This window comes from Embiotoca jacksoni, unplaced genomic scaffold (genome assembly GCF_022577435.1).
Source record: "Embiotoca jacksoni isolate LCO1_2020_lvr unplaced genomic scaffold, fEmbJac1.0.p SCAF_1, whole genome shotgun sequence".
Taxonomy (NCBI): Eukaryota; Metazoa; Chordata; class Actinopteri; family Embiotocidae; genus Embiotoca; species Embiotoca jacksoni.
The window spans coordinates 17,553,923-17,581,353 of record NW_027185229.1 but is presented as its reverse complement, the minus strand read 5'-3'; the positions used below and the strand labels follow the sequence as shown (position 1 = coordinate 17,581,353).

General features: G+C 37.9%; 1 protein-coding gene across 1 annotated transcript; it reads right to left on the bottom strand.

The window, feature by feature from the left end:
- Positions 1-448: 448 nt before the first annotated feature.
- cfap20dc (CFAP20 domain containing) lies at positions 449-27,175 on the bottom strand. The gene is made up of 17 exons (XM_069147187.1): positions 27,155-27,175; positions 26,917-27,006; positions 26,181-26,274; positions 26,007-26,079; positions 25,000-25,114; positions 24,719-24,860; positions 24,143-24,286; positions 21,613-21,785; positions 21,367-21,475; positions 19,652-19,762; positions 19,351-19,500; positions 17,713-18,035; positions 11,877-12,209; positions 9,949-10,188; positions 5,497-5,558; positions 1,476-1,570; positions 449-567 (listed from the first exon to the last, which is right to left on the bottom strand). The coding sequence occupies exons 1-17, from the start codon at positions 27,173-27,175 to the stop codon at positions 449-451; spliced, it is 2,394 nt and encodes a 797-aa protein (XP_069003288.1).
- Positions 27,176-27,431: the final 256 nt, after the last annotated feature.

The following is a 27,431-nucleotide window of genomic DNA, read 5'->3' as shown; positions in this document are numbered from 1 at the left end:
AATGAACACACCAACGTCTATTGAGCGACTTTTGCACAAATTCTTATTCATTGAGAAAAGAGCATAAAAAGACATGTATTGTAATAATAATCTATGCAAAATTTTAATATCAGATATCTTGTGACTCAGAGAAGATCCAGGATGTTCTTTCAGAAGGGTTACTTGCAAATTTGGTCGCCAAGACACCTGAAAAGACTCTTTTTACTGTCAGATGTGCAACTGAATGAGCAAGAACTTGCACAAAGTATTTATTGAGTCCCGATCCCTTACACACTAACATGACAGTACATATGGTGACACGAAGCCCCTGTTAGTTTCCAAAAAAGGTTTTTTTAATGAATGGGGAATACATTACTGATCAATAAGCTCAGCCTCAAAAAAAAAAATCCTGAAGCCATTCATTCAGTGTCAATATGATTAATTAATTTTCACTCTCGTGGGCTTTGAGTCAAGCTAGTACAAAGTACTTCCCCGTCTTTGGATCAAAATAGCAGTTCAGGCAAGGATCATAGAGTAGATTCAAATACTCGTCTTCATTCTCCTCGTCCTTGGCAGACTCATCCCCTCCTGCAATTAAGCCAAAAAAAAAAAAAAAATCATTCTGCAGCATGTAGAGAAGTAATTGCTGAAAAAGTACATACATGGGAGTACAAGGGTAATTCCAATCCAGTTTGCACGGATAGAATACATTACATCAAAGTAAGATCATATATTTGTATGTACAGTAGCATTTGAATAAGGCCCTACTACATCAGCTGTCACTGGAATGAAATGAGATGCTTAAATGGTGAGGTGACCTTCAGACTCAGGTGGATTTGAAAGTTTTCTGCCGCAGTCATTTCTTTCCTTCATCAATCAAGACCTAAGACACCCAGACGCATTACCACATTATGAAGCTGTAAAGATATTCCCTGTAATCCCCCACTACTTTAAAGCGCAAGATTTTAGCTGTTAAATTGACAGTTAAACGCTAAAAAGGTTATGGAATGCTCCGGGACGAACGTTTTATCTTATCAGAACTTGAGCAACAATAATGAAAACTAATTATAAGACACATTGTGTGAGAGGTTTAAAAACGATGTCGTAAACTGGAAAGGTTTCATCAATTAACCTTGTCGATGTGTCTATGGGGTACAGACCTGTAATGAGCCTGTCTCTTCTGACCTACGGTGTTATGTGGAGGACAGAGAGCTCCACTCTCATGGGTTTCTTAACCTTAATTAGATACAGTCTCACTTGCTTTCCCAGCGTGCTGAGTGCAGTCTTTGGTGCAAATGTAACATTTTTGTCAGCTCTGACCTGGTGTCAGAGATGAAAGTTTCCATTAGTTGTATGCATTTGTGCAATTAGTGTTCATGTTAACGCATTGGACTGTTTTCTGTCTCCCTGATTTCCGAGGACATGAAAAGGCAGCCTGGAGGGGAGAGGGAGGGGGGGGGGGGGGGGCAAAAGGACTAAAATGAAGGTTACTGCACCTCTGAGTAGACTCTCCCGATTGCTCCATGTGTTGCCTGACCTTCTCTGCTGGCTGGGAGGCATAATAGGAGGGCTGAGCACGTCCATCCACTCCCTGGGGAAAAGACCATAAAGGCAGACAGTCATGACAACACATGCCATTACATTCTCCATCCTACTATATGACATTTTAACAATGAACTCCCATCATCATGTGCTCTCAGAGGCCCATCTAAGCTTCCATTGTCCTTCAGCCACATCTCCTGCATACTTAGCCTCACAGTTTTACTTGAAGAATCACTTATTAGATTTCGACTCAAGCTGTGACTTCCACGTGTCCACATTGTGGCACAGAGCAGGGGTCTTAACCTTGCGTTGTTTCTGTGAGAGCTTTCCTCTCTAAATGAGTTTATCCTCCCTGTCTGTGATGGACGCAGGCTACAACTATACATCAATCATTTCCAACAGAATAAAAACCCTGCTCTTTTATTATGGCGCAACAGATTACAGCCAGAGGAAAAAATATTTCAAGATTAATCATTACTTGGAAGGGAAGCAAGAGTCAGTTGTTAAACAGCATTCATAATCATTTCTGGCTATACATCAGTTGTGCAATTATCCTCTAACATCTTTTGCCTCTGGACAAAGCATCTCCGTAGAGCACTGCACATCATAGCATATTTAATGAGAAGTTACAGTATAATTTTCTGTATAATATTTAGCTGATAGAAGGTGATTCGAACGTTCACTCCTGCTTGGTCTGTCTCACCATCAACAACTGCAATGACCCATAATGTCACTCTTTCTGAAAACTAAGTATATTATCTAAGCAGGAAAACGGTTCATGGTTTGTATCTATGACATAGTAGAGTACTACTCCTGACAAATGTTAATGCGTTTGTACTTTCAACAGAATCGCATAAAATATACAAAGAAATCTGCTCAGCACCGAAATTGTTGTCCATGGCAATAGTGTAAAATTCTAATTATGTATGTTTACAAATCCACCATTTTTACTGATTAATTCGACTGCATGGATGTTGGATTCAATGGGAAATGACTAATAATTAAACAAATTAAAATACAATAATATTGTAGATACATTTAACTTGAGTGATGTAGTTGCCCGATAACCGCTATTAACAAATCGTCATGTCAGCAGTATTTGTCTGCCACAATGTGTCAAAAGACAAACAAACAAGCAACTGTCATAACAACTGTATTCAATAGTCAGCAAAAAGGGCCAAAGCCAAAATAGTTGTCCACTAAGATTTAAGAAAGTGTATTTAAACTAAACTTACAAACAGGCCGATTCATTTCTACTTGATCTTTCTGCGCGTTTAAGCATGAATTCATTTGATTGCCTTCATTTCTAACCCTACGGTTTATCTAAGTGGTGAAGGACAATACGTTTACTGAGGCTCTGATTTTTCTTTTTGACAAAAGCATTTAACTTACTCTAAAATCTCCTCTGACTGAGTGACGGGCAGGAACATAGTACAAAAGTTAATGGAAGCAATTTCCGAGGACAAGGGCCCCTGTTACCGAACTGTAAATTGGACTTCAGATTGTGAAGTTGAACTTGGCGGCAAGAGTGTTTCAATTCTTATATTCTAAAGTCATTATAATCTAGATATAGACCTGTGAAGAAGGGAATACATTATCTTGGTTGAATTTGCTGTTTCACAGGAGTTAAGTATATTGAAAATAAGCTTTCCAAATATCTCCCACTGAAACCGTATCAAGGCGACTGTTTGTCTGACATCCCGGCAACTCGACTGAAGCTCACAATTGTATTTATTGCAAAACAACTGTACTGCTACTCAAAGTCTTTCTGACAGCCTTATTTGCGCTTTCACATTGGGCATGCCAGTCAAAGGCAGACACAATTATTTTGCGCAAAGAAACATGTTAAAATGCGAGAACATCCCTGGCAACATTAAGCGCAGCAACAAGGAGCATTTGAGCTGTCAAAGAAGCTGGAGCACTCGACGGCAAGAAAGCCCTGCAGTGGTGCCAGGATGCTCTAAAGCACCGTGATAGAATTCACTGTAAGGGTGTCTCGGGATGCACTGCCTAAAAGAAAAGAAAGAAAACAACGAAAATTCCTGTGCAGCTGGTATTCAATATGTAAATCGAGGCTCGCTTCAAAGTCTACAGCTGTGGATGCAGCAGAGCTGCGTGAGGCACATCCAGGAGTGAGTTTGAGGTGACTGTTGTTCATACATTTTCATTTCAGTGGACATTCATTCAAATGTCACTCGCTATTTAACCAGTCAAATGAGACATAAAAGGCAAACATCTATTCTGCTCGTACCTACTATTGATGAGATGTACGAAATTTGACGTATTTAAATCAGTTGTAAACAATAACACATACTGTATACCAATATTTATGGGAGCCGACACATGTTCACACCAAGCTGCCTTGCTTTTTATCAATAAATCAAAAGTGTTAGCGAGGAGGAGGTTGCATAATTTGAGCGGCGGAACTGTGATGCAATCCCTTTGTCTTTTTTTGTAACACACCACATGGTTGTGTACACCCACAAGGAGATGGAGATGTGCGCAGACACGGCTTTGGGTTCGTGGGCCGTTGCTTGTCTCCAAAAACCCTCCAAGGAGAACTGGATCCGTTCATACACAACCACACGAAATGAGTAATGAGTACACACTACTTGAACCAGCTTTAGTTAATGGCTGGATTTCAGTCTGTATACTGTAGTGTGCTCCCAATGTTATTCTGTTAGACTGTATTATTAATGATAGCATTGACGGTGTTTCAGCGGCATTTCAGAGTTTCTCTTACTTTGTCCTTTAAATCATTGAACCTGATTCAAGAGATGTTTGAGTCAGACCTTAACCTTCAGCAACATGATAAAAAAACTAAAAAAAAACAGAACTGACTTTAATAACGGTTATGTAAAACAGCATTATATTTAATCTAGCCTTGACTACTACAGATCCCATTTAATTTATTTGAGTGAAAAATTCTGGGAATCCACTTTACTGCTATATAACGCACATCAAGTTTCAGATGGCATTTCACCTTTCGATATGCTTGCTTTGTCTCATTTTACTTTTTGAGAGTCTTCTTTATTTGGTGAATTTTCTGGCTTGTATAAGATGTATTCTGTTTAGCACGGCGTGTGCCTGAAGTTGATATTGGATATAACACGTTTTATTATTCTTTCTCCTCCAGCAGTGTCAGCCTATTCATCGATAGTTTTTCTATTTCAGGTGAGAACTTTGATTTGTTTTAACTTGTAGGTAGGGAAAAACAAGGTGGAACATGTCTTACGGCTGTTTTAGGTAATGAACTACTGAAGCTCCTGCTGTGCAGAAAGTCAAACACTTGCTGTTTGATTTTGGAAAACCAAAAACATGATGATACTATTAATGATACAGTGAATGAAAAGCATTACAAGAAATGTTCCAGTGAGGAGTCTGAGAAGCATAATAATAAGAGGGAAATAATCTAAATTGACACAAGCAGCTAATGGAGAAGAAACATACAGAACCTGGTTCACTCTTTGTCTATCTGTGAGTGAGATAAGCCTCAGTCTCCATCTTTATCTGACAGTTGACATTTAGCCTAAATATTGCAGTCAGTCATAACCATCTGTTTATGAATTGCAAGGTGGGTTTCATGTACATGGAGCAAAATACAAATACAGGCTTCAAGGTCTTTTTTTTTTTACCATGTAATACACGAAATGCATCAGTGGGGCTGTCAGTTTTCTCAACTATTATCTTCTACTCATCAAGATCAGGAACAATGAAAGACGTTAGGTTTCTGGCAACAGCATGTCAGTTCTTTTTAGAGAGAACTACTGTTTAAAGACAGACTTTCATGTACAATACCTAAGAATGTACAAAATACAAAATAGACAAAAATTATTTTTGTTTCTGCTCTTAAACTATGATTTTCTTGTCTTACTTGTAGGGAACATTTTCTTCTAAATTTCCAAATTTGGTGGTGTGTGTGTGTCTGTGTGTGTGTGTGTGTGTGTGTGTGTGTGTGTGTGACATGCTTCTTACCTGGGGTTAGATTGCAGCAATGGGTTCATTTCCTTCTGATAGTGGTGGCCCTGATTAGCTGGCTACACAGCAGAAACAGGAAAAAAGTCATCAACTGTGTTTAAACTGTCTCCAAATACTCAGAGCAAACTCCTGTTTTCAGAAATTCTCATCAATTTAGTTATGTTCATTGAGTTAAAAAAAAAAAAAAAGACCACTAAGTCACTAAAAGAAAAAGATGTGCACTCACTGAAAAACAATGGTGACAATATTTTCTTTGGTTCACATCTGCCTGTTTCATTCAATATAGGCTACTAATGAAGGTCTTCATGTTCACCATCATCAGACTACTATTCAAGCTCAATTAATCACTCAATAATGAAGTCGCTCAAATTTTTTCTTTTTGCTTTTGACGGATAAGTTGAAGGGCATTTTGTGCAGAGAAATTTGCAATGACAATGGTGATGCAGTGTACTTCATTATTTCAATACTTTTTCAATACAGGTTGCATCATCAGACACTTATTATTATTTTTATTGAATCATCAACCCAATTTTTAAGTATTTTCTGTCTTTCTTCAATTTCCCAATACAACAAAAAGTGAATCACTAAAAATGACAGGCCATTATAAAGAACAGCGCCTGAGAAACAGCCTTTGTACTTTTTTTTTTTTTTTTTTTTTCCCCACAAAAACAACCACAAATGAGGCTTAATTCTTCACTTCTACAAATTTACAGTTGAAGTTAATCCCTGTGCTGCCTGCTCTGGTCACAACAAAAAGTCCATTTCTATGTTGTGCGACATGGTACCTGGCTAATAAGTCAAGCATGAAAGATCTGCCTTTCTGGCAAGCTGAGAGAAAAAGAAAGGAGAGCAGCAAAACACAGAAAACATGCCTGAACAATGAAGGATGAAAAAACAAGATCAAGGGATCCATAAAATCTAAAAATCTGTTAAAAAATAATGGTGCTATAACAATTAGTATTTAAAGTATTTATAGCAACTGGAGCTATTTAAAATGATAATAGCTGCATTCTTCATGAGATGTGCTTTTAAGAGATTTTTTTATGTAGGTAGAAGTAGAGGTAGAAAACAGCAATGGTTTTCCTTTCAACATGAAGTCATTTCAGCTGCAAGTAACACAAGTGTATTACCCTCTCCATCTTGTCAAAGCTAAAGACTATATTATGGCCTCAGGAGGCTTTTTAAGCGTAGTGCCTGTTAAAGGCTATTATATTACACGACTTTGATAAAGAAGCAGTCATGTTGAAGCGGTAGTCCTTGCATTGCTTGAGTTAATTTTAGCTATCTGTGTGCTCCCCTGCCTTCTTTATGTAATTTTCCTCTTGAAATAATACAGGACCTAAAATGCACCCTGTGGAATTCTACAGGTAATATGGACTGATGATGATGATTTACCTGCTCAGTGATGGGGAAAACTTGGGGAGCTAGCAGCAGTTTCTGTATTCCATCCATAACGTCAAACTTTCATAAACTACAGTTTCAAAAGTGAAATCCAAGGTTTAGAAAAGATTCAAGTATATCAGCAGCTAAAAGAAGTACGTCAGTTATTTTGAATCAACATCACCTTTTGACCCGGCTGCAAAATGTAGTCTGGACATTCAATACAGCAGCTGCCTATAGATTGGGAGTCAATGTGATGACTTGCCTTACACACTAGATGCTGCACAGCTTCTCAAGACAAACCCCACACATCTAGGTACGGCTAATATAACACTCCACCCAATCCGGCTTGCCATTGGCTCGTCTCCGACATCTCTATTGTTTGTACTGTGTCCCTGGTTGATGCTCAAACATCTTGGCACTCCGACTTTACTACCCCTCCCCCGCCACACATTCAACCCTACACACAATCTGTTATCCTGTATGCTGGGTCAATTGAACAACAATCAGAAAACCTAGAGCTCTACTTGTCTTTGATCGACGCTGTCTTAGACTGTTTTTTTTTTTTTGTTGTTGGCTTTTTTAACTACCATTTATGAAAATAATAGATTCATGAAAACTCAGCAGAATCCTTGTGGATTAGAAATATATATATATATTTTTTTTTTTGTAAAGATAGCAGCATAAAACAGTTTGACAATGATGTCTAGCCAAAAAAAAAACCCACCAGAATATTTCTTTCCATTTTACCAATTTTTTATAAGGCAATTTCCAGGAAATGACTGATGGCTCAGCTCCTACTCTTTCCTCTTTGTATTCAGTTCCTATTGTTTAGCCCCATTGTATATCTGCCCCAGAAAAATTACAGGCTAGGCAGGATTAAATTTGTAAATCTCAGACCATTCACTACTCTTCCTCCTGATAAAATTTTATGTCCTAAAACATATTAATATTCCTCCCTTGATTTTAAGAAATATCTTGGACTCAGCTTTGCACACCCAAATATAAGAGGGCTGCTTCCAAATTGGACTGTGTACATCTGTTTTTAAGTCAAACTGTACCAGATTTTCATTATGCTCACAGAAACTCGGCTCAGTGCCAGTGTTCAAATAAAGACAATACTACTGCTGTGACAGAAAAAGTAAAGGGGGTGTACTGATTAATGTGAAAAGTTCTTTCACCACGTAATTACATACGTCTTCTTTAGAACACTGGGAACTCAGGGTCACCCTACAAAAATGTTACGTCTGTTTGGCCCACAGTGGTGAATGCCAACCAGGTTTATATTATCATCTGGCTCTTTACAAAACATTTAGAATAAAAAATAAGTATATCTATGGTTTTCTCCTATAAACGTGCACTTGTCATTTGAAACAGAAAGGTATTACCATCTGCTGCAAGGGCCAAAACACTGAAGCTGCAGAAAAAAACATTTCAGCATTTTATTGTTGAGAAAGCTAGAGCTGATAATTGTGTACTCTCAATTGCAGTAATTATAGATTATATTACTTAGTTTGGAAATAATCAATCTCTTTTTCTTTTTTTTCTTTTTTTAAATAAAAGTGCTAAGAGTTGATTTTTTTTTTATATAAACCTTTTATTCCATCATAAGATGTTTGATCTTCATATTAAAACTAATGATTCAACATCTCTATTGGATTTCATTGTAACTACTTAAAATATTGATGGCAGTATTTTTTTTACTAATTGTGTTCTTTCCAGTTCTTGGTCTGACTCGGTCTCCCACCTTCTCACATGACAGCTCTTACTTATGTCATATGTCCACGGAGAGAACATGTATCAAAACTAGCACCAGATACCAGCGTGTCTGAAATCTAATTTCACACAATCATTCGTTCTGTTAGTTGATTCTTTTGTGTTCAACCTAGCAAGGCGAGCACTGCACAAAACCGCCTGGGGGTGAAGTTCTGTCTGGACTGGTAGTGTCGCTGCAGCAACAAAAGCGTGATTGACAACAACGGGGACAACTCGAATCCCAGCATCCAGGGACATGAAATGGCTTGTCATTTCACGTGAAGGAGTCCCAGCCTCAGACAGTGAAAACTCTTTTCTCAGGTCCCTAATCTCCTCTTATTTCTATCTTTGACAGAACTGCAATACATCCCTTTTTGGTTGAAGTTTTATTTGTTACAATGTCTCCAAACCTATATGTGTATTCGGTGTCTTTCTTTATCTCCCCTTCCTTTTTCTTTATTGGTGGTTCTTTACTGTTGGTGGTGCTATTACCATGCAGTATGTATTTCAATTTGTTCGCACCGCAGCTGATTAAAAAAAAAACATCACTTCAGGGATGGATGAAGTCAAATGTAAATCTTTTCCTGTCCCTGTTGTAAACTGTATCTAATGTGGTGTCAAAAGATACGTGTTTGCATTGGTGGCCAATTTGTGTCCTCGAAAGGAACCACGAGATGATAATCCCTGTGGAAATACCGCTATTCATTGTGCGATGCTTGAATCTCAGTACCTTAGTGGATGCCTGCATGTACAAAAATGGTAACAGGCCTGTAACTCCAGCGTTTGTAATGATTGTATTCATTGGGGATCGTACAGTGGACCCAGCAGAGCCAGGGAGTGTGTTCTCTTCCTAAGTGCAACGTGCATATGCTAATGGCCCAAAGATCTAAATGACCTTCAATAGCCAAGAGCAAACTACACTATCTTTGAATTCTAAAAAGACTTCTGGGGATAATTTCAAATGACCTAAATAATTTTTTGTCACTAGGGGAACTGTGGATATTATGCCAGTGTCCTTTTAAAAACTGGAAGAGGCCAATTAATGTGTTTCTATCTCCATAACCTTTTGTAATGCAGAAAACACACAGGAGAAAGAGGTGCATTAGCACTTTATGGCGGCATAAATTAGGGTTTGAAATGGAAATTGGCAAGAGCGAGGATCAGCCGGGTTTAAAAAAAAATAATCCAGAAAGGAGATAGAAAGAGGGAAATCCCACGAATGATTGCAAGTTGTAGATGAGCTGCACATGTGCTGCTTGTTAGGGAAGAGCCAACAACAACAGATCAAGAGTAGAAGAACATGATAGTACAGACCATGGCGATGTGGGTCCATGTAGAGGTGTCGTCGCTGCTCATGCTGATGCTGACATCACACTGGTGGATCTGAGAGGCACTGAAGCCCGAGGCTCTACATTCATCTTCCTCCTGCTCTCTTTTTAGGCTTGCCAGCATTCGGAGCTCCTCCTCATCATCCCCTTGCATCCGTAGACTGCCAAGCAGGTGTAAGTCATAATGACTGGAATCAACAGGCTTTAGAGTCTCATCTTCTTTTTCCTTGAAATTTATCACCCATAAAACAGAGATTTCTTATTTGGAAGCAATCCTAAATACAATACTTTGTACTTACTCACAGTCAGGTATACACACTAAATCCACAAAGCTGCTATAATGTCTTGTGCAGTCAACAAAGTAATGAAAGTCTTAACAACAGGCTATAGTCCCAGACAGAGCTCGAGGCATTGCTGGACACATGCCATTGTTTTGACCCTTTGAGGAAACGTCTTTTTTTTTTTTTACAGTGGATCTATTGATTTAGGAGATTACTATGGTAACTTGATTTATCTGACAGTGCATGGAAGCCGGGTGTTGCTCTGGCGGGGAATCAATGGTAGTCAATAAACCAGGGCTGCAGGGAAGGAAACAAACTCCTTGTCATATTTCTCTGACAACCTTTCAGTCAAAGTCTTCACTGCATGTTGCCTGCTGGAGTTGGCACGAATCAGCAGTCAGGAGCTGCACTGATGAAGGATGCTGAGATATCACTCAGCAGTGAGTTGTGTAAATTCAGGAAGCAACAGCAAAGTGACAGATTTCCCTTCCGGCCTTGCGATCGCTTCAGTTGACCGAAACCTGAATCTTTTCAACTAGAGCAGGGGCCTGCCTTCATTTGTAACAGACCACAGTCTGATCCTACAAACCTTTTCACTCGTCCTCTTTTGACGTCAAATCAACAGTGATCACACTTTTACTACGGGCAAAAAGAAGGCTAGAAATATTATGATCAGTTTTTAATAAGCTGCATATTTGCCCAGAAGCCTCCAAAACCCTTCACTATCCCACATCCCAGCGAAAGATTCATTTAATTTTAAAAGCAAATTATAAGAATTGAGCCGAGCCCATCTACTGACGGGTTTTTACAGTCACTGTAAAGAAGCTCTTTCAAATTTGATCAAACCAATGTTCATTAAAGCAAGCTGCATTAATCAATTTTTAAGGAACATATGAACATTAATCTCTTCATTATTCTACTGGGGTCTTCACCAACTCCTGACAAACATATCTGGATCTTTGATCGAGCTGGCTCAATGTCCTTTTTTTTTCTTGCCACTTGATAACTTTGTCTGTCTGATGTTTGGCGCTGGACAAATAGTGTACAGTGGATTCATGAAAGCTTTTTTGGTGGAAATAGTTGCCTTCAGGGATTGTTGAGGGTGACTCAGACTCAGATTATAAAGCAAATTCACAGGGCATGAAACAAAAACAATGTTTTTAAAGAAATTCAAAAGCCCTGTAGAGCTGCAATGTTAATTCTCTTTGATTTTAGGGCTAGATGCACCATATTTGATTTTAGACAATCACTTGTTTAAAATAGCAAAAAAATAATGGTGATACTAAATCATAAAATAAAAAAGCATGGAAAACTTAGCTTTCCATTGCAAATATAGGAGATATTTACTGGATGGTAGAGCTTGTTGTCGTGGGTAAGTGTGACATCTTTATGATATTGCCTAGTGAGTGTTGACAGGTTAAAAGGTCATTTAAATCCGCAATGGTTTTTGCCGCAATATAATCTAGCATCAAGCATGCACATCTCACAGTACACGTAATTGAGGGTGTTGGCCAATTAGTTAATTCTGAGGAACTTCAAAAATAATATTTGTCTATATGTCACAACAAAATTATCAAGAGCCATAGAAAACTGTATGAGAGCTGATGGTTGTAAGTAAAATTGTGAGCGCTACCTTGTGCTGTCTAGAGTCACCCACTTTGACTTCTTGCAGGAGTCTACGACAAAGTGAGACACTGCTGTTCCCATCCAGACTCCGGTTCATTTCCTTTGACAGCCTTGGTGAGAGGCAGCGTGTGGGGACCATCCCAGCTGTTTCAGCTCTCCCACTGGAAGGAGACTGTATGCGGATGATAGGTGGACTAAATTCTTTCGGCGATGTCTGGATGATGTTAGGGGATTCAGGATGGTCTTCAAGTTCCACACCCAAAGTCGGATCAGGAGTTCTGGAAGTGGCAGGTTTGGACACACCAGTTTTTTGATGTTGAAAGATGATGTAGTTCTTTTCCTGAAAGAAGTGAAGAAAGAAAAGACACTGAACAAAAAATGTATAATGATATAAGTCACACTAAAGACAGACTAAAGTTTTTAGGGTGATTAGTTATGATTAAAGAGTATATGGTAGACTGTTTCTAATGTTCCAGATTATGTTGAACAACCTTAGTGTTTTTCCCCTTTGGATTAATGTTCTCATAATAAATAATAATGACATGGCCAATAGTCACTGGAATTGACCAGGTGTCGGTGGCTTAGCTTTAAATTCACCTCCCATTTAAAAAGGTTAATGACATTCTCTTTAAATCTGCTAATCTATTCCACCTTCAGATTCAGAGTGAACTCTCACTATTGTAGTTTAAAATCGGTTGCCTGCCAATGAGGTTACTGTATATAAGACACTGCAGTACAGTACATGGTTATTCTAAACATTAAAGGAATACTTCGCTGAAATTTTAAGTCTTGAATATGAGACTCTGCAATGCAGTACATGGTTATTCTCAACATTAAAGCAATACTCCACTGAAAAACTAAGTTTTGAATATCAAATAGTTACCACCGTAAATTTGAAAGATGCATGATTCTGAAAAGTTTGTAGCTTGCTCCTTTATTGCGGATGGCAGCTGGATTCACAACAGCAGCAATGGATTCCAAATGTGACCCACTTTCACAGCAAAAGAAGAAAAGCATCAAAACGCCCATGTAAGGTTCTCAAAAAAAAAAAAAAAAAAAATCCCACAGAAAGCTGCTTCTGTCACAAAATACACTCGTGAACTAGTTGACCATCCCCAGAACCCCCACACCAAGGTAAGCAAGTGTTGTCAGTGTAGATGTGAACAGCTAACAGCAAGACACTGCCACTTTAAACCATTAGAACATATGTGTGGACAGAACATAAGTAATTATGCTGAAAAGGTGGTGGAAAGTTTCTTGGGAGGTACTGACACTTTCTGTCACTGTTAAACTGGGTTATAATTCTTTGTAACTGTTGTTAACAACAGCTGACGTCGTCCACAAAGTGGCAAGCCACAAACTTCAAAGTTACTATTCAAGCCTACAGCGGGTGAACGTTTCCTATTGATAACAAGGAGTTTCAGTGAAGCCTTACTTTAATACTGTTATTCTTCACAATTGGTTAAAAATGGGCATCGTCAAGACCAATTTTTGATAGCTAGATTTAGTATCTTAATTTGACAAATAGATGTGTTTCTATTTTTGTAGACCCGTGTTTATAATGGAACTCAGAAATTCAATTAAACACTGGATTCTGAAATGTTATATTTATAGCCAGATTGCCAGCACAAGTACATTTATTACAGGAGGTTCATAATGCAGATATTGTTTCTCATGAATTACACTGCTTGAAGCTTTCATTGCAACTCATTGTCTCTCTATTTCTTCCTTTCGCTGTCTGTTTTTGAGGTTTTTCTTACATCTCTGAGCTTTGTTTTGGGGTGAAAGGTTATCATCAGCCCTGAGATGGTTTTAGCTGTTATTTGTTTTCTCTTCTCTTTCTATGTGTTATTATTTTCACAAGTACAGGTAAAAAACAATGCGCTATGTGTATTATTGAAACCCCTGTTATGGGTGTGGCTTTCAGCAGGAGTACACGTTACTGAGCTACTGCACAGTCCATTGTTTCAGTTACTAGTGCATCAAGATAACTGCACTTCCCTGAAAATATAACAAACTTTAAGATGGCCTATTGTTTTTCATACTTTTCAAAATAGTTCACACGCTGAGAGTCCATTGCTTTGTTTTGCTTTTAATATTTCTCTATGTTTAAGAACAAACGCTCGTTCAAAAGAATTGCATGAACCTGACGCAACACCTTGAAATTGAAAGATGATATTGCTCCAAATTCAGAAATGAGTAATCTGCCATAAATGGATCAAATCTGGTTTATTACTACTGCCATGATGGCAGAACATGGTAGCTCAGCAAACTAAAGCCGACAGCAATGCAAGGCATAGGTCAAATAAAAGAGTCTGTCAACCTCTGTTCCATGTAATGTACTTTAAATAATACATCTATTTAAACAAATATGGCATATTCAGTCTGAGAAATAGAGCACAGTGTTTGTTGAAATAATTATTATTCTTTGATTAAGCAGAGTTTTAGAACAGGCATTGCCACGATTGGGACTTCTGAGCTTTTTAAAATGCAATTCCGATGCATTCTTATTAGGTATAAGCCTTATTATTGGACATGTACACAAGCCTTTTGGAAAGATTACATTAAACATCAAAAATCTAAATTTACATATTTATGTATATGCCGCAAATCCTCACGTTTTCCGCTTTCTTAATGGTTAATTGTGGTGATTTCCTGAATCCATATTGAGAGTTTTTCCATCATGTACCAGAGCGCATAAAATAGTTTACACCCACCAACTAATCTGAGGCTTGTTTCATAAAATTTGCAACATGCAAGCTGTGACTTACTCCGTGAGATCATGTTCTCTGATGTTAATTTTGGCCCTTTTTAACTCATCAAAAGTGCCACCCTAAAATCTGAAAATCTGCAATCTGGGAATTTGAAAGCCAAGGGGCTTAATTCAAATCTTATTATTCCATTAGATCATTAAATGTGTTGAAAATGGCCAAATATTAAAGTTACACAAATATAAAAAAAATTATTTCTTTCATAGGTTTCTCAGTGACAAGAAAACACAATATTCTACTGAGTCTTAAAATTGTTTTAGTGCAGGTTTCCTGTTCAGCAGGAGAACATCACAATAGACAGAATAGCAGACACTTAGCCACATACAAGACTAAACATAGTTTAACTTGAGCCATCCCAGTTTGCTTATGTTTGATGGTAACTCATTAACTGTGTTTCATGACAACTAAATAAGTGTCCATACTTAATTAATGTATCAAATCATCTATAAAAATGAAGAATGCACATTTCATTAACAAATTGGTGTCTGTGTGGCTTGCTGATTTTTGCTGATTTTTAGTTTCACTAGCAACCAAAGAACTCCATTTCTTGACCAAGGCTTCCATGCTGTAATTTCCCTTTTTGTGGAAAAAGACACTTTAAGAATTGTATATTTACCAATTGCCCGCTGTCAATAAATGTTCTTATTTCCAGCTGTTTTCTTAACCAACCGTGCAGCTCAGGAATGTAATTTCCCAAGTGATGGCCAATGGGAGAGCATAACAGCCTGTTATTGAAGCACTACTCAAGCCAAATTGAATATTTGAAAGAAACTGCAGTGCAATTGAAGCGCAGTAACGCTAGTTTCCGTGCATCTTGTGGAAATATGCAGTTTGAAGAATTTTGCTACTCAACACATGCCTTGGTCCATCAGCCGTTTGGAAAATATCTGACTGAAGAACATTTCACCATTGTCCAACTACTTGCAGTGTACTTTATACTTGAAAAAGTTGTGGTTATTCACTATGTGTGAGGGAGTAGCCATTGTGTCCTTTTAGAAAAACGGTTTTCTTTGGAAATAACAAACCGTGGCTCTCTAATTTGTCCCTCGAAGAATAACATTCACTTTTAAAATGATTAGAAAACAGGGAACACATAAAAGTTGTAGGTGGGAAGCCAGAAAATGTAAAAAATGTCTTTCTATCTGCTTCTACTTTTAAAATACAGTGAATTGCACCAGATTAACTGGTTACTCAGCGTCAGGAGAACAAAAGTACATTCTTCTCTCGTCATTCTCTAATCCTAGTTTATACCACGTAAAAGCAGCCATGGGTATTTTAAACATCCTGTGTAATTTCATTGTGATATAATGTAATTTATTTATTTGAGCATTACTCTCAATATCAGCTGTTTAAAGTTGATGTGAGTTAATTTCCCCCAAACTGAAATGGACAATCCCTACAAAGCAAGTTGGTTTTTCCATGAAAAAAAATTATCAATAAGCTACATCACTATAGATGTAGCACCAATAGTGGTAACGGAGGTAGACAAATAAGAAACATGAAAATGGTTACAACACACCTTAGACCACGTTTTTCGATCAAACAGTCCCGCGTTAAGCATTGTTCTGGCTTAGACACCAGCAGAAGAGAAAGAAGAAAGAAACAATGACAGAAAGAAAACACGCTGCACATAATATTGTTCCAGTCAAAGCTCAGGCAATTCATTCCTATGGTGGAGTTTGTTTCTTTTGAAGTGTTCTGCAAAGCTCTTTATTAGGGCAGCGTTTGAAATCAGCGAGAAGGCTATGTGATCATTTCATCGCATAGAGAAAAGAATGTTTGCAACCTGTGTGCAGGTGTGTGAGTAAGTGTGTGTGTACGCATGAATGTGTCCTGTGGTTTGTCCCTATTACAAAGTCACAACCTATATTTGTTTCTGTCTCTTCTTTTTTGTTTGTTTGGTTTTGTCTGTAAAGTTGTACCATTGTTGTAGCGTTGCTAATACAGTAATAAAGTATACTACAACTACAACAACAAATTATAAAAATAAACTATTTAATTAAACAATGCAAAATGACCAACCAACACAATTTAAAAGGCTATGAGCTTCCAACAGATGTGACTAAAGATGTATATAAATCCATTCTCCAAACCAAAGGGTAATGCAAAATTTGCGGAAAAATGTCCACTCTGGATAAAGCTTTGTGAAAGAAAAGGTTGGAGCTGCAGTTTATTAAAAAAAAAACATTAACTTTTTTTTAAACAAATCTTTTATATGGTTTCTGTAATGAGATCATTCTGATTGCTAAATTCTACACATGCACATGCACAAAATGTCAATGAAAGAATGTAAGTCTTAAGAGAAACTCCGACTTACTGATATTGAATCCTGAAAATTACTATTCATATTTTTTACAAGATTGCAAGTACCTGCTTTTTTTGTCTTTCCGAATGGATTTTGTGGCTAAGATTAGAGATAAAAGGCATTACTTTAAGGCCAAAACATTGATTAAGGCAAACTAGTCAGCTGCACAACAAAAAGAGTTTCTCAAGTCTGAATTATCAGACTTATTATAAAGTTTTGAATAAGTAAAAGCAATTAGCATTTCTTTGAAGATCGTTCTTCATAATCATAGTTCAACAGTTTATTTTCCCAGCTCAGCATAAAGAAAATTCCTGTTCTTTACTATGAGTCCCAGAGTCATTAATAAATGATCTGATGATAAATAACCCCTTGACCTTTGAAGTGAAAATGTAGTGCATACTATGAAATGTGCAAAGTTAAACACTGCGCTCCAAAATACCAAAACATGCTACGTATTTTGACACAAAATCTAAATTTCAAAATTAATCAACTGAATCAAATTAAAAAGTGAGCATATTATGAGATTTTACAAAGCGCTGAATTCTTTGCTAATGACTTAGACTGCTGTTGTAAACAATGTTGCACTCCAAAAATAGACAATGTTTTGAAATCAGTTTTTCTCAGAGCTGGTAGTGTATGTGATATAATTCAGATTATTCATATTTTCTTACTCAAGAAAGACAGTCATTAGCGCCAAGCGACGTACTTCACGCGTGTGTGCATTCAAAGAACTGTGTGCTTGTGTCTCTCCCCTACTGCAGACATACCTCATCACTTTCACTGCCAATGAAGTCATCTTCAGGCTGGGCATCATATCGCCTCCCACTTCTGCTCTGCAGCTGATCATCTCCCATCTCCATCTTCTCCTGGTCACCCTGGCCTTGCCCTCGTTTGGGTGAGTGAGGCTGGGATGAGAATGTGAACACCTCCTCTTGCAAAATGAGCTGGGGCTCCGACCCCTCATTACTCTCCCAGCTGCTCCAGACCTGAAGGTCAGAAGACAAACCTGGCCGAATCGAGCTGTGTCGAGACTCTGCTGGTGTGGGAGTGACTCCTGAACTTTCTTTGGCAGGACTGCAGCTACTCTCCTCTAAAATAAAAGATTATAGAAGAAGATAAAAAGTAATATAGTTTTAGCCAGAAGTAAACTCTTTCTTTGAAACAAACATTGTTGCACATGAATGTCATAAAAGCGTTGGCTATTGACGGTACAAACTCAAAAAATCAGTCTTTCCGAATACACACAGAGGATATGTGAGGACAATTCAACGTTGAGTCTAATTACAGTGTCTAATAAATCTTTTTTTAATATTTTTTCTTTGTCATCTGACTAATGTCATTCTGTATGCACATACAAATTTATGATAACAATATGCAAGGTTGTAATTAATTCAATTGCTTGCCAAAAGTGAGTATTAATTTATCCTGCACTGACATGTTTGTAGGTTTTATTAATAGCCTTGTTATGCCACTACATTAATGAGAATATAACAATGTAAACATAATCACAAGTAAAAAAAAAAAAACTCGTCACTCATGAAATGACAACTTTGCTGATTTAGTAAAAAAATTGTCGGTTGAAACATCAAACATGATTCTTTAATATATAGATAGCCAAGATGGTACAAGTTTTTGTCAGCCTTAAATGAGGATTGCATCCATCCATGTATGCATGCAAGACACACTGACTCATACTTCAAAGATGAAGATGTGCCAGAGATCAAAGAAAAGGGCACCTAAAATCTGAATGAGTGAGCACATTTGAACCTCTTGACAGTATAATCACTTTCTCTAATTGCCCACTGTGTGGCAAACCTGGGCCCAGGAGATGTCCCTCTGACTTTTATTTAATGTGCCACATTACCATTAATGAACTAACTACCTTCCGTCTGTGGGAAGGGCTGCAGCAAAGGAGCTTACTGCTGTGGAGAAACATCCATAATTGAGCTTTCAGAACACATGCATTCATTTTGCCATGACAATATGAGTGTAGGTGAGTGTGAATGGTCATTATGGCGGGGAGGAGGCTGGGGCTTGTGAGCTGAAGGGGGGGCTGCAAGTGGCCTTGACGTAGCTGATGCAAAATTTAAAAGAGGAACAAAAGTGTGTATGCAGCATAGAATGAAGCTCATTAAAATGCATCCAATATTTTCAAGTGATCCAATATATAAATTAAGAGTGGGAATAGGTATTTTTCTCAAATATAAAACAGCTGCTTATTAAAATTAGAAAATGACATGTGGACGTCAACATCATCCAACATGCATATTATTCTCTTTTGTCTCATATTCGCACTCCCTCGCTGTCGTGTTCGTGTTTCATTTTTCTGTCTGTCGCTGAGTGAAAGTGTACATGTCATCCTGCTGTCATGAACCCTTTCTATTCACAGCTGACGTGAGCCTCACCTGCTGTTAGGTGCGCTGACTTTTCTGTCAGGGTCAGAGGCTGCTGCTTGCTCTTTTGCCTACTAGATTGAGGGGTGCCCTTCTCCCTGCTTTTACTCCTCTTTCTGAGCTCGCCAGGTACAGCTTCTGGAGGGGCAGTTAACTGAAATGCTTTACCATATTAAAACACTCTACACCCTCCCTCCACACACACACACACACACACACACACACACACACACACACACACACACACACACACACACACACACACACACACACACACACACACACATTATAATATGAAGGACACACAACTTACCTAATAATGCTAACCTCTCTCCTCTAACATTGAGGACCCGTGGCTTCTTAGATCCTTGTTGGTCAAACACCCTTTTTTTGGGTGGACGGGGTTGTAAACTGCCCGGCACTCCTACACATAGTACTTTCAACATTAGAAAAGCTTTATAACACAAAACATTCAAACAGCAATGTTATTAAACGTTGCCAGAAGCATATCTGTGAACTGATTATGCACCGTGAAAATCCCTATTAATGAAGGCATTTCTGTAACTGAGCTTCTTACATTCATTCAGTGCAGAGAGAATATATCCAGCTACATTATGTTCAGCTGAATTAAGGAATTTTAATCATCCCGTTTTTGCATTCAGTCATGCTCAAAGGATGGTGTATTACCAACTATAAAAGCTCATATTAGGTCCTGAGAGAACATACTCTATGGAAGCAGGGCTCTTATTTTGTTGGCTTGTTGGTTTATATATAATGCTTTTACTGTACAGTTCTTGAAAGACTACAATCGACAAGATAATCATCCATACTCCCAAGGCCGAGATGAATTGGAGAAAAAGACAGCATGCATTTACATGTTAGTATATTCCCATTCAAGCTAAATTATTTTCATCTTTGGAGATTCTCAGTCATAGGAAATATCCTATGCATAGGTACTGAGACAAAGCCAACTACTCGGTAGCAAATCTTCAAGCTATTCGTCCTCTAAATGTAGTTTTACATTCATTTTAAAGTCTTTTGTTGTTGTTGCTTAAACTGAATTCATTTATTCTATTATGATCATTTGTATTTTCATTTAAATTGTTATGATGTCAATGTTGGGTTTTGTGAAACACTTATAAAAGCACATTTTCCACAGTAACATTTAAGTTCAGTAAATAACAATGTTGTTTTTATGTCACCTGATTAGTTTAAAAAAAAAGAACAATGTGGAACAACTTCTGACATACTCTAGATTTGCTTTATTTGCAAATGAGAAAACGAGGTATTCAAGCTCTGTACATAAATCACATGTGGGGAGCGCCTCAGCAGCTGAATGGTTACAGCACACACACTGTATAATTGCAATGACCCTGATGTGATTACAGCCAGGGGGTGTGTTGCGTGTCAGACCCCCTTCTCTCACCCAATTTTCCCTGCCTACATCTTTACTGCCAAGTATCCAATCAAGGCATAAATACCCTATTGAGGGTGTGGGCAGTGGTGACGTTGGTATCTCCATCATAACCAAATATGATTGACAAACACCATGGCAAAAACGTGAGTACAGAAAGTAAAAAAAAATTATGTGTTTTATCTACTATACTCGACTGTTGCTTCCAGAAACATGGGGCACATATTTCTGTCCTGAGCTTCTTTGTGTATTTGCGTGAATATGTTGGTACTAAATCTTCCACTTATCAATGTTCCATCCATTTTCAAATTATTTTAATATTTCTGTCATGAAGGTAGTGTTTTACTGATTTCCTGAATCCTCATTTTCTTTACCTTCTGGGTTTCGAATGTGACACTGCTTCCTTGCATACACATGAACCCCCAGTCTGTTCACATACACATGCAACCAGAGGAAGCATAACTTCTGCTTAGACCAGTATAAAAAGAAACAAATGAAGTATGGAAAGAGCAGAACAGCGTGTTTCAGCAGTAAAATAGCAGAAAGAATGGAGCACGTTTAGATAGAGAAAGAATTCACACTAGAGAAAATTACACTATGCATGTCATATTTACCCTCATGCAGAATGTGGGAATGTTCTCCGTGTGATAAATTTTCACTCGAGTTAGTAATGCTCTGACATTCTAAAGTAACCTTTTGCTTCACTCTAGTGGATGGGGATCCCTGTGGGACACAACCAAAGGCAAAATAAAAGTTCAGAGACAACACATTCTGTTTGGTACTCACTGTAAATCCTGACAGACTTGTACAAATCATTCAGAGGGATACACTATGAGTTCTTATGGGATTCATTAGATTGCTGCATCGTGAATAAAAAGTGCATAGCACTTAATTCTGTCGGAGGTTGCATTGCTTTTTCTTACAGTTTGAGGAGGTGGTCCTGAAGCTCTGGAGCCTGAGGCTGTGTGTAAAACACTGTGGGGCCTGGTTCTCCGATAACTGGTTGATCTGGCAGTGGCCGACTGATTGGTAACTGCAGAAAGAAAGACATTTACATTACTCATTAATCACTACTAATTTATTCCTTTGGGACATTTCTTAAGTCCTATGTTGAAACACAGGGCCATTTTAGTATCAAGGGCACAAACTAGCTTTCATGGTCAGTAAGAAGCTGCGTTCCTTTCAGCCACAAAACTCTTAAAGATTTACTGTACAGGAAAATCTTTGGAAATATGCCTTTTTCATAGATTATGTGCCAGCACATACGTTTCTGAGTTGCATTGGACCGTATTGCAAACATAATCAATCAGAAACTATGAGAAACGTGGGTATTCATGTTTAAAACATGATCCTGCAAGCTGTGGCAGACAATGTTACTTGAAATTATAGCCTAATGGTCATAATACACAAAGAAAATGATTAATTGGATATAAATTTGACTCTAGCGCTGAGCTGATAAGAGTTGATGTTTCTCTTAAATCTAACGATCTGTTCCATTTCATCATGTTCAAATAATGAGCTGCAGTGGGAGTTGTGATATAGCGACAACCTGACCCTGCTGTATCTGTGCCAGGTATCATCAAGACCACCTCTGTGGAAGCAAACAGCAAAGCCCACTTACTGTCTGATCTTCATCAGAGCAGAAAGCAAACATTTCCACTCCATAAAACACACATGACCGACAAGTTGATACAGACACAGCTTAGTTGCATGTACTGAGATAAAAAAAAAAAAAAAGAGGAAGTCAAACTTCTGTGATACAGCAGATTGAATATACTGAAATTTACTCCTAGAATTAGTAGATTTATTTGTGCTTTAGATCCGCAGAAGCTCACAAAGAAGGGGATAACAATAAGGAATTGAAGGAGATAGACATTTGACAGCTGATAAACTAAAAATATTTTGAGCAAGGATTTTGATCTGTGGAAATGTGTTGACCTTGAGAACAGAATGTCTTTCAGATAATCAGGGCTTGTTTGTTGCTGCTTGAGAAAAATTCCTGCAGATTAATTTTAACAGTTTCTGACAGATTGGGTACTAAAGCAACAACATTCACCAAGCAACTTCATCTCAGTTAAATAACATGCCTAGTTTAATAGCAATCGTTTTAATTATGATTAGGAATGTTATGCTAATAATGCAGATGCTAATTATGAAAAGATATTTCTTGCGTGTTGTTTCTGCTCTCTTCTGTGGGCATTGCTGGTTGACTCCACATGACTTAGACAGCTGTCAGAACAAATAAATATGCACCGATAAAAAGGCCACAAAGGCGGCAGAACTGGATTACTGGTGCATGTCTTTTAATATGAAGATATAATTGCAGCTCCTTGAGTACAGGTGAGGCACAAATGAACAAATATGAAGACCACAGGAGATTCATACTGGGAAAACAAAGTGATTATCATCATGGTGTCTTTGTAGAGTGTGGCTGAGATTGTGTGCTCTAAATAACAACTTACATCTTTAGCATACCCGTCATCAGTAACTTCAAAATATACATTAAATGGCCACAAGTAGGCTTATGTAGAGATCCAAAAAAAAGTCCAGTATGTGGACCCTGAGAGAATTACATTACTGTTTCAATGTGGAACATGTCACCAAAGGTATTTGTAACAGGCCTCTCGGTTCTGGGAAGGCGAGCCGTGGATTTTTAAATCTGTCTGGAGGGATTTTGTCGACAAGAGTGTCGATGGGGCTGGCAGTAATGCTGATGATAAGTCCTGTCTTCCATTGTACACTCAAATCATCCCAAAAAAGTTTGATGGCTACACACCAAATCCAGAAAGCCACTTTCTTTACACAAAGCCAGTTTTTTTTTTTTTTATCCCCAGGGTCACTGTGCATGAGGCTGTGGCTCAGATGGTAGAGTATGTTGCACACTAATCGGAAGGTTGGTGGTTCAATTCCCAGCTCATCCTGTCCACATGCCTAAGTGTCCTTGAGCAAGACACTGAACCCTAAGTTGCTCCCGATGGTGTACCATCGGTGTGTGAATGTGCTCCTGATGGTGGCACCTTGCATGGTGATCAGTCTGGCGTGTGTGAATGGGTGAATGGAAAAATCATGTAAAATCCCTTTGAGACCGAAAGGTGATAAAGCGCTATACAAGCACAGACCATTTACTGTCATACTGAAACACAAAAAGACCTGCCCTAAACTGTTGCTGCAATAACTATTGTTTAATATCACTGAATGAAGAGACATAGTCCAAACCTGTCCCATAGCAAAGACACACAAGTGTATGAGAACAGGGATCCACTTTTATGCAATATAGTGTGTTTCGTTAAACAAGTCAAAATTGTCTTGGTCTTGTAACTTTAAATGCAGTGCACTTATTGTTTTATTGTTACGTATAAATTCAGAATTCTGTGATTTTATCTTACTTACCACGGTCAGAGTTATGAAGACCAGTCCTCTTATCTGCTTCATGTAAATTCTCCATGTTCAACACCCGAGTGATTTGCTTTACCTCTGGTGGATACTGGCAGCTGCAAGGGATCAAGTCCATGAGAACAGCTCCAGCGAGAAACAAAGAAAAAAAGGAACAATCACAAATTTATCCTAACCATAGCATAAGCCAAAATACATTGACATGACAAAACATCTCATCACAAAAGTAACACTTTAATGAACTGAAAAGGATGAACTGACAGAGCTGTCTGTACTGTGAGGTAGAGTAGGTCTGCACTGGGCAGCCAGCAGTGTGATGCTGTTCTCACTGCTGTGCCATATCAGCCTTGAACAAAATGTACCACTGAGTTTTCAGCCAACCATACCAGAAAAAAGGTAACTGTTTGTATCTCTTTCCCTCAACATGAATACACTCAGTTGGCAGTAAATTCTCTTAAAAGTGAGGACCAGTGATTTGCCTTAGTGGCAAGTATTTAGCTATTGTATCTCTTTAATAACCACCTTTGGAGCAGACTTTATGGCGAGCTGATAAAAATTCCCCATTTGATGCATTACCATCATCTGTTGGCTCGGTTTTCATGGTGAAGATTCTCCGGACTTTACAGGTCGCAAACAAAGTAATGCCATCCAGTGTCGAAAATCCCTTGAACAGGTCACCAGTCAATGATACAAGGTCGATGCATAAAGTAGTCCACTGAAACAACAGAGACAATAAGATTTTGTGGCCCAGAAAATCCAATAGTGATACAGATCAACACCTACTATGAAGTATGAAGAAAAAAAGGTCAATTCAAAAACACTACATTAATGTCACGGGTGAATTAGATACTCACAATATTACGTTTTAATCCAACAAAAGGTATCTTTGCATGCAAAGGTGTGACAGACAACTCTTTATGCACTGTTGATAGATGAAGTCTTCTTTTCAGGTGTTCTGAATCAGTTATCCTTTAAATAACAAAAAACACATGGAACAAAAATTATCAAAAGTCCTCAATGGTGCCTTGATTAAATCTCGTGCTTTGAAATCAGCTGTCATTACGCACTGTTATATGATTAGTATTGTAGTATGTAAGTAAATACAAAAGTAAGTAACTTGATAATCAGAAATTACTTTAACTTTTAGCAGTATGACTTCTTTTTTTTATATGGCTTAAAAAATAACAATAACTAAACAGCAGTACTTACAGTAAACTTTATACCACAGCTTGTGTTTCTATTTACCACGATGTGAATAAACATAAAGAGTTTTGAGCATCGTAAGAGAGTTTAAATTTAGACTGACATAGTGTCTATATACTGTCACACTGTCTTTTATGTGCAATAGAGCACAGGGAAACCCCAGAGTGATGTTATTTTTTCAGTGACTAAATGCACTCACACTTGACTGCATTATACAATCTAAGCCACAACCTGAAAAATGTGCAAAAGAGCAACCAGCACTTGACATCCACCTACTTTTGAATATTATTTTGAATATTATGGTTTATTGAGATATCAGTGTTGCTGACAGGATAAATATAACACACCGGTTACTGCTAAAATTATACACTTAATCTTTCAGGTAGCTCAAAGGGTTTCCCTGGTGAATGTAAACATGCTGTTTGTACTCATTTTTCATTGGGAATTCACTTTTATTCAATCATCTTTTTTGTAGTATATTGAGAAAATGCTGTACTTTTACTCTGTTACAGTAAGTAACTATTCTGTTAAAAGATGTTACTTTGCTAAATTGAAGATGAAAATATATTAAGATCTACAACATTGCATTCTCTCAAAATGTTGATTACAGGGTTACCATTTATAAATTGCATAAAAACACCATGACTGCTGTACTTACACAAGCTCAGTGGAAAAGTCATTGCACTGAGGAATATTCACTTGAAGGACCAAAAATCTTTGCACAAGCCCAACTACGGAAAAAAGGGCAAAAAAAGTAAATGACTACTAACGTGTGAAAATGAGCAAAACTAAACAAAAGTTACGAGTGTATGTCAGTATGGTAGGGACTTACGAGACATTTTTCCATTCTCAGGCATTTGCATCTTGACTGTCTGGCTGCTTCCCTCCAGCCTGTAAACGATTCCTTTGACTTCTTTATTATATTCCTAAGGGAGAAAACAATTCAGCAGAGGCTTTGCTAAGGCTAAGTCCTTGTTGAGAATGACCGGTATTGTGTACCTGTTGTGTAACTGTTCTCACAGATGGCAAATGTTTTTTATGTGAACATAAATGAGGTTTGGGCTATAAAGTATATGTGTCAAGAACAACTATGGTTATAAAGAGTGTATAGTTGGCAGCATTGCTTGGCATCTACAATGATACAGATTTGCTGTCACCGCTCTTTGACAACACACTTGATTTAGACTTTTTACAGCAAAGCTCTTATACAGCTTTTATACTAGCAGCCAAAAAGTTCAGGTGGCAAACATCTGATCTAATCTAAGGCTGCGACCAAGATGGCACCTATGGACGTGTGTAAAATGTAAAACAGTGTATTGCTTACCTTGTTTACCAAACCTAATTCTACATTTTGAATCACTGCCTTAATCATAGAGCCAAGGTCTGTTGCAATAAGAGCCTGTAAGACATCGCACTACGTTGCATTGGACTGCATTAAAAGCACGTGTTACTGTGTGTCCGGTCCTGTAGCTGTTCGCTTAATTGAGAGGACACAATAGCTGGTTAAATTTGAATGTGTTTAACAGCCTAGCGATAGGAAAGTTTAACTACGAGCTCCAAAAACTCACTTCATGTATGGCTGACGGCCCTCCACGCAGTTTCCATTTAGCTACGAGGTCTTTTCCCTGTCCACTGAAGACCTCAACCACAGCTCCACCCTGCAACAAACACAATGAAGCCTCACTGCTACCTGTGGTTTGTTTTTTTATCAAGCTACTATCAGCCCAAAGAAAACATTGTATTTACAAAGAATATGGGTTTTGACGAGTGGACGGCTTAAATTAGTTGGTTTAAAAATAAATTTACCTGATAACTATTCCTGAACATGTTTCGTGTCGTCCCGTTAACAGGGGGACGATAGTAATTGTTCGCCCGGTCAAAATATTTTGTCGAGCGGTTACCTGTGGCATTAGCCCAGCGCTTTTCAAGCAATACAATGAAAATATATATATATATATATATATATATATATATATATTATTATTATTTTTCTTTTAAAATAAGCAAGTAACTTTTAGGTGCAAGCAGCAGTTGAAGGACGCTGTTGTCATTTTCTTTTTCTGGGATACTAGTTTACCAACAC

Bases quoted from the DNA above. Each gene is read 5' to 3' on its own strand.
- cfap20dc (XM_069147187.1), bottom strand. From the start codon at position 27,175: ATGTTCAGGAATAGTTATCAG. The intron at 27,007-27,154 runs GTAAATTTATTT...TGTTTGTTGCAG, and splicing joins TGTTCAGGAATAGTTATCAG to GGTGGAGCTGTGGTTGAGGT. The intron at 1,571-5,496 runs GTAAGAAGCATG...TCTTTTCCCCAG, and splicing joins TTGCTGCAATCTAACCCCAG to GGAGTGGATGGACGTGCTCA.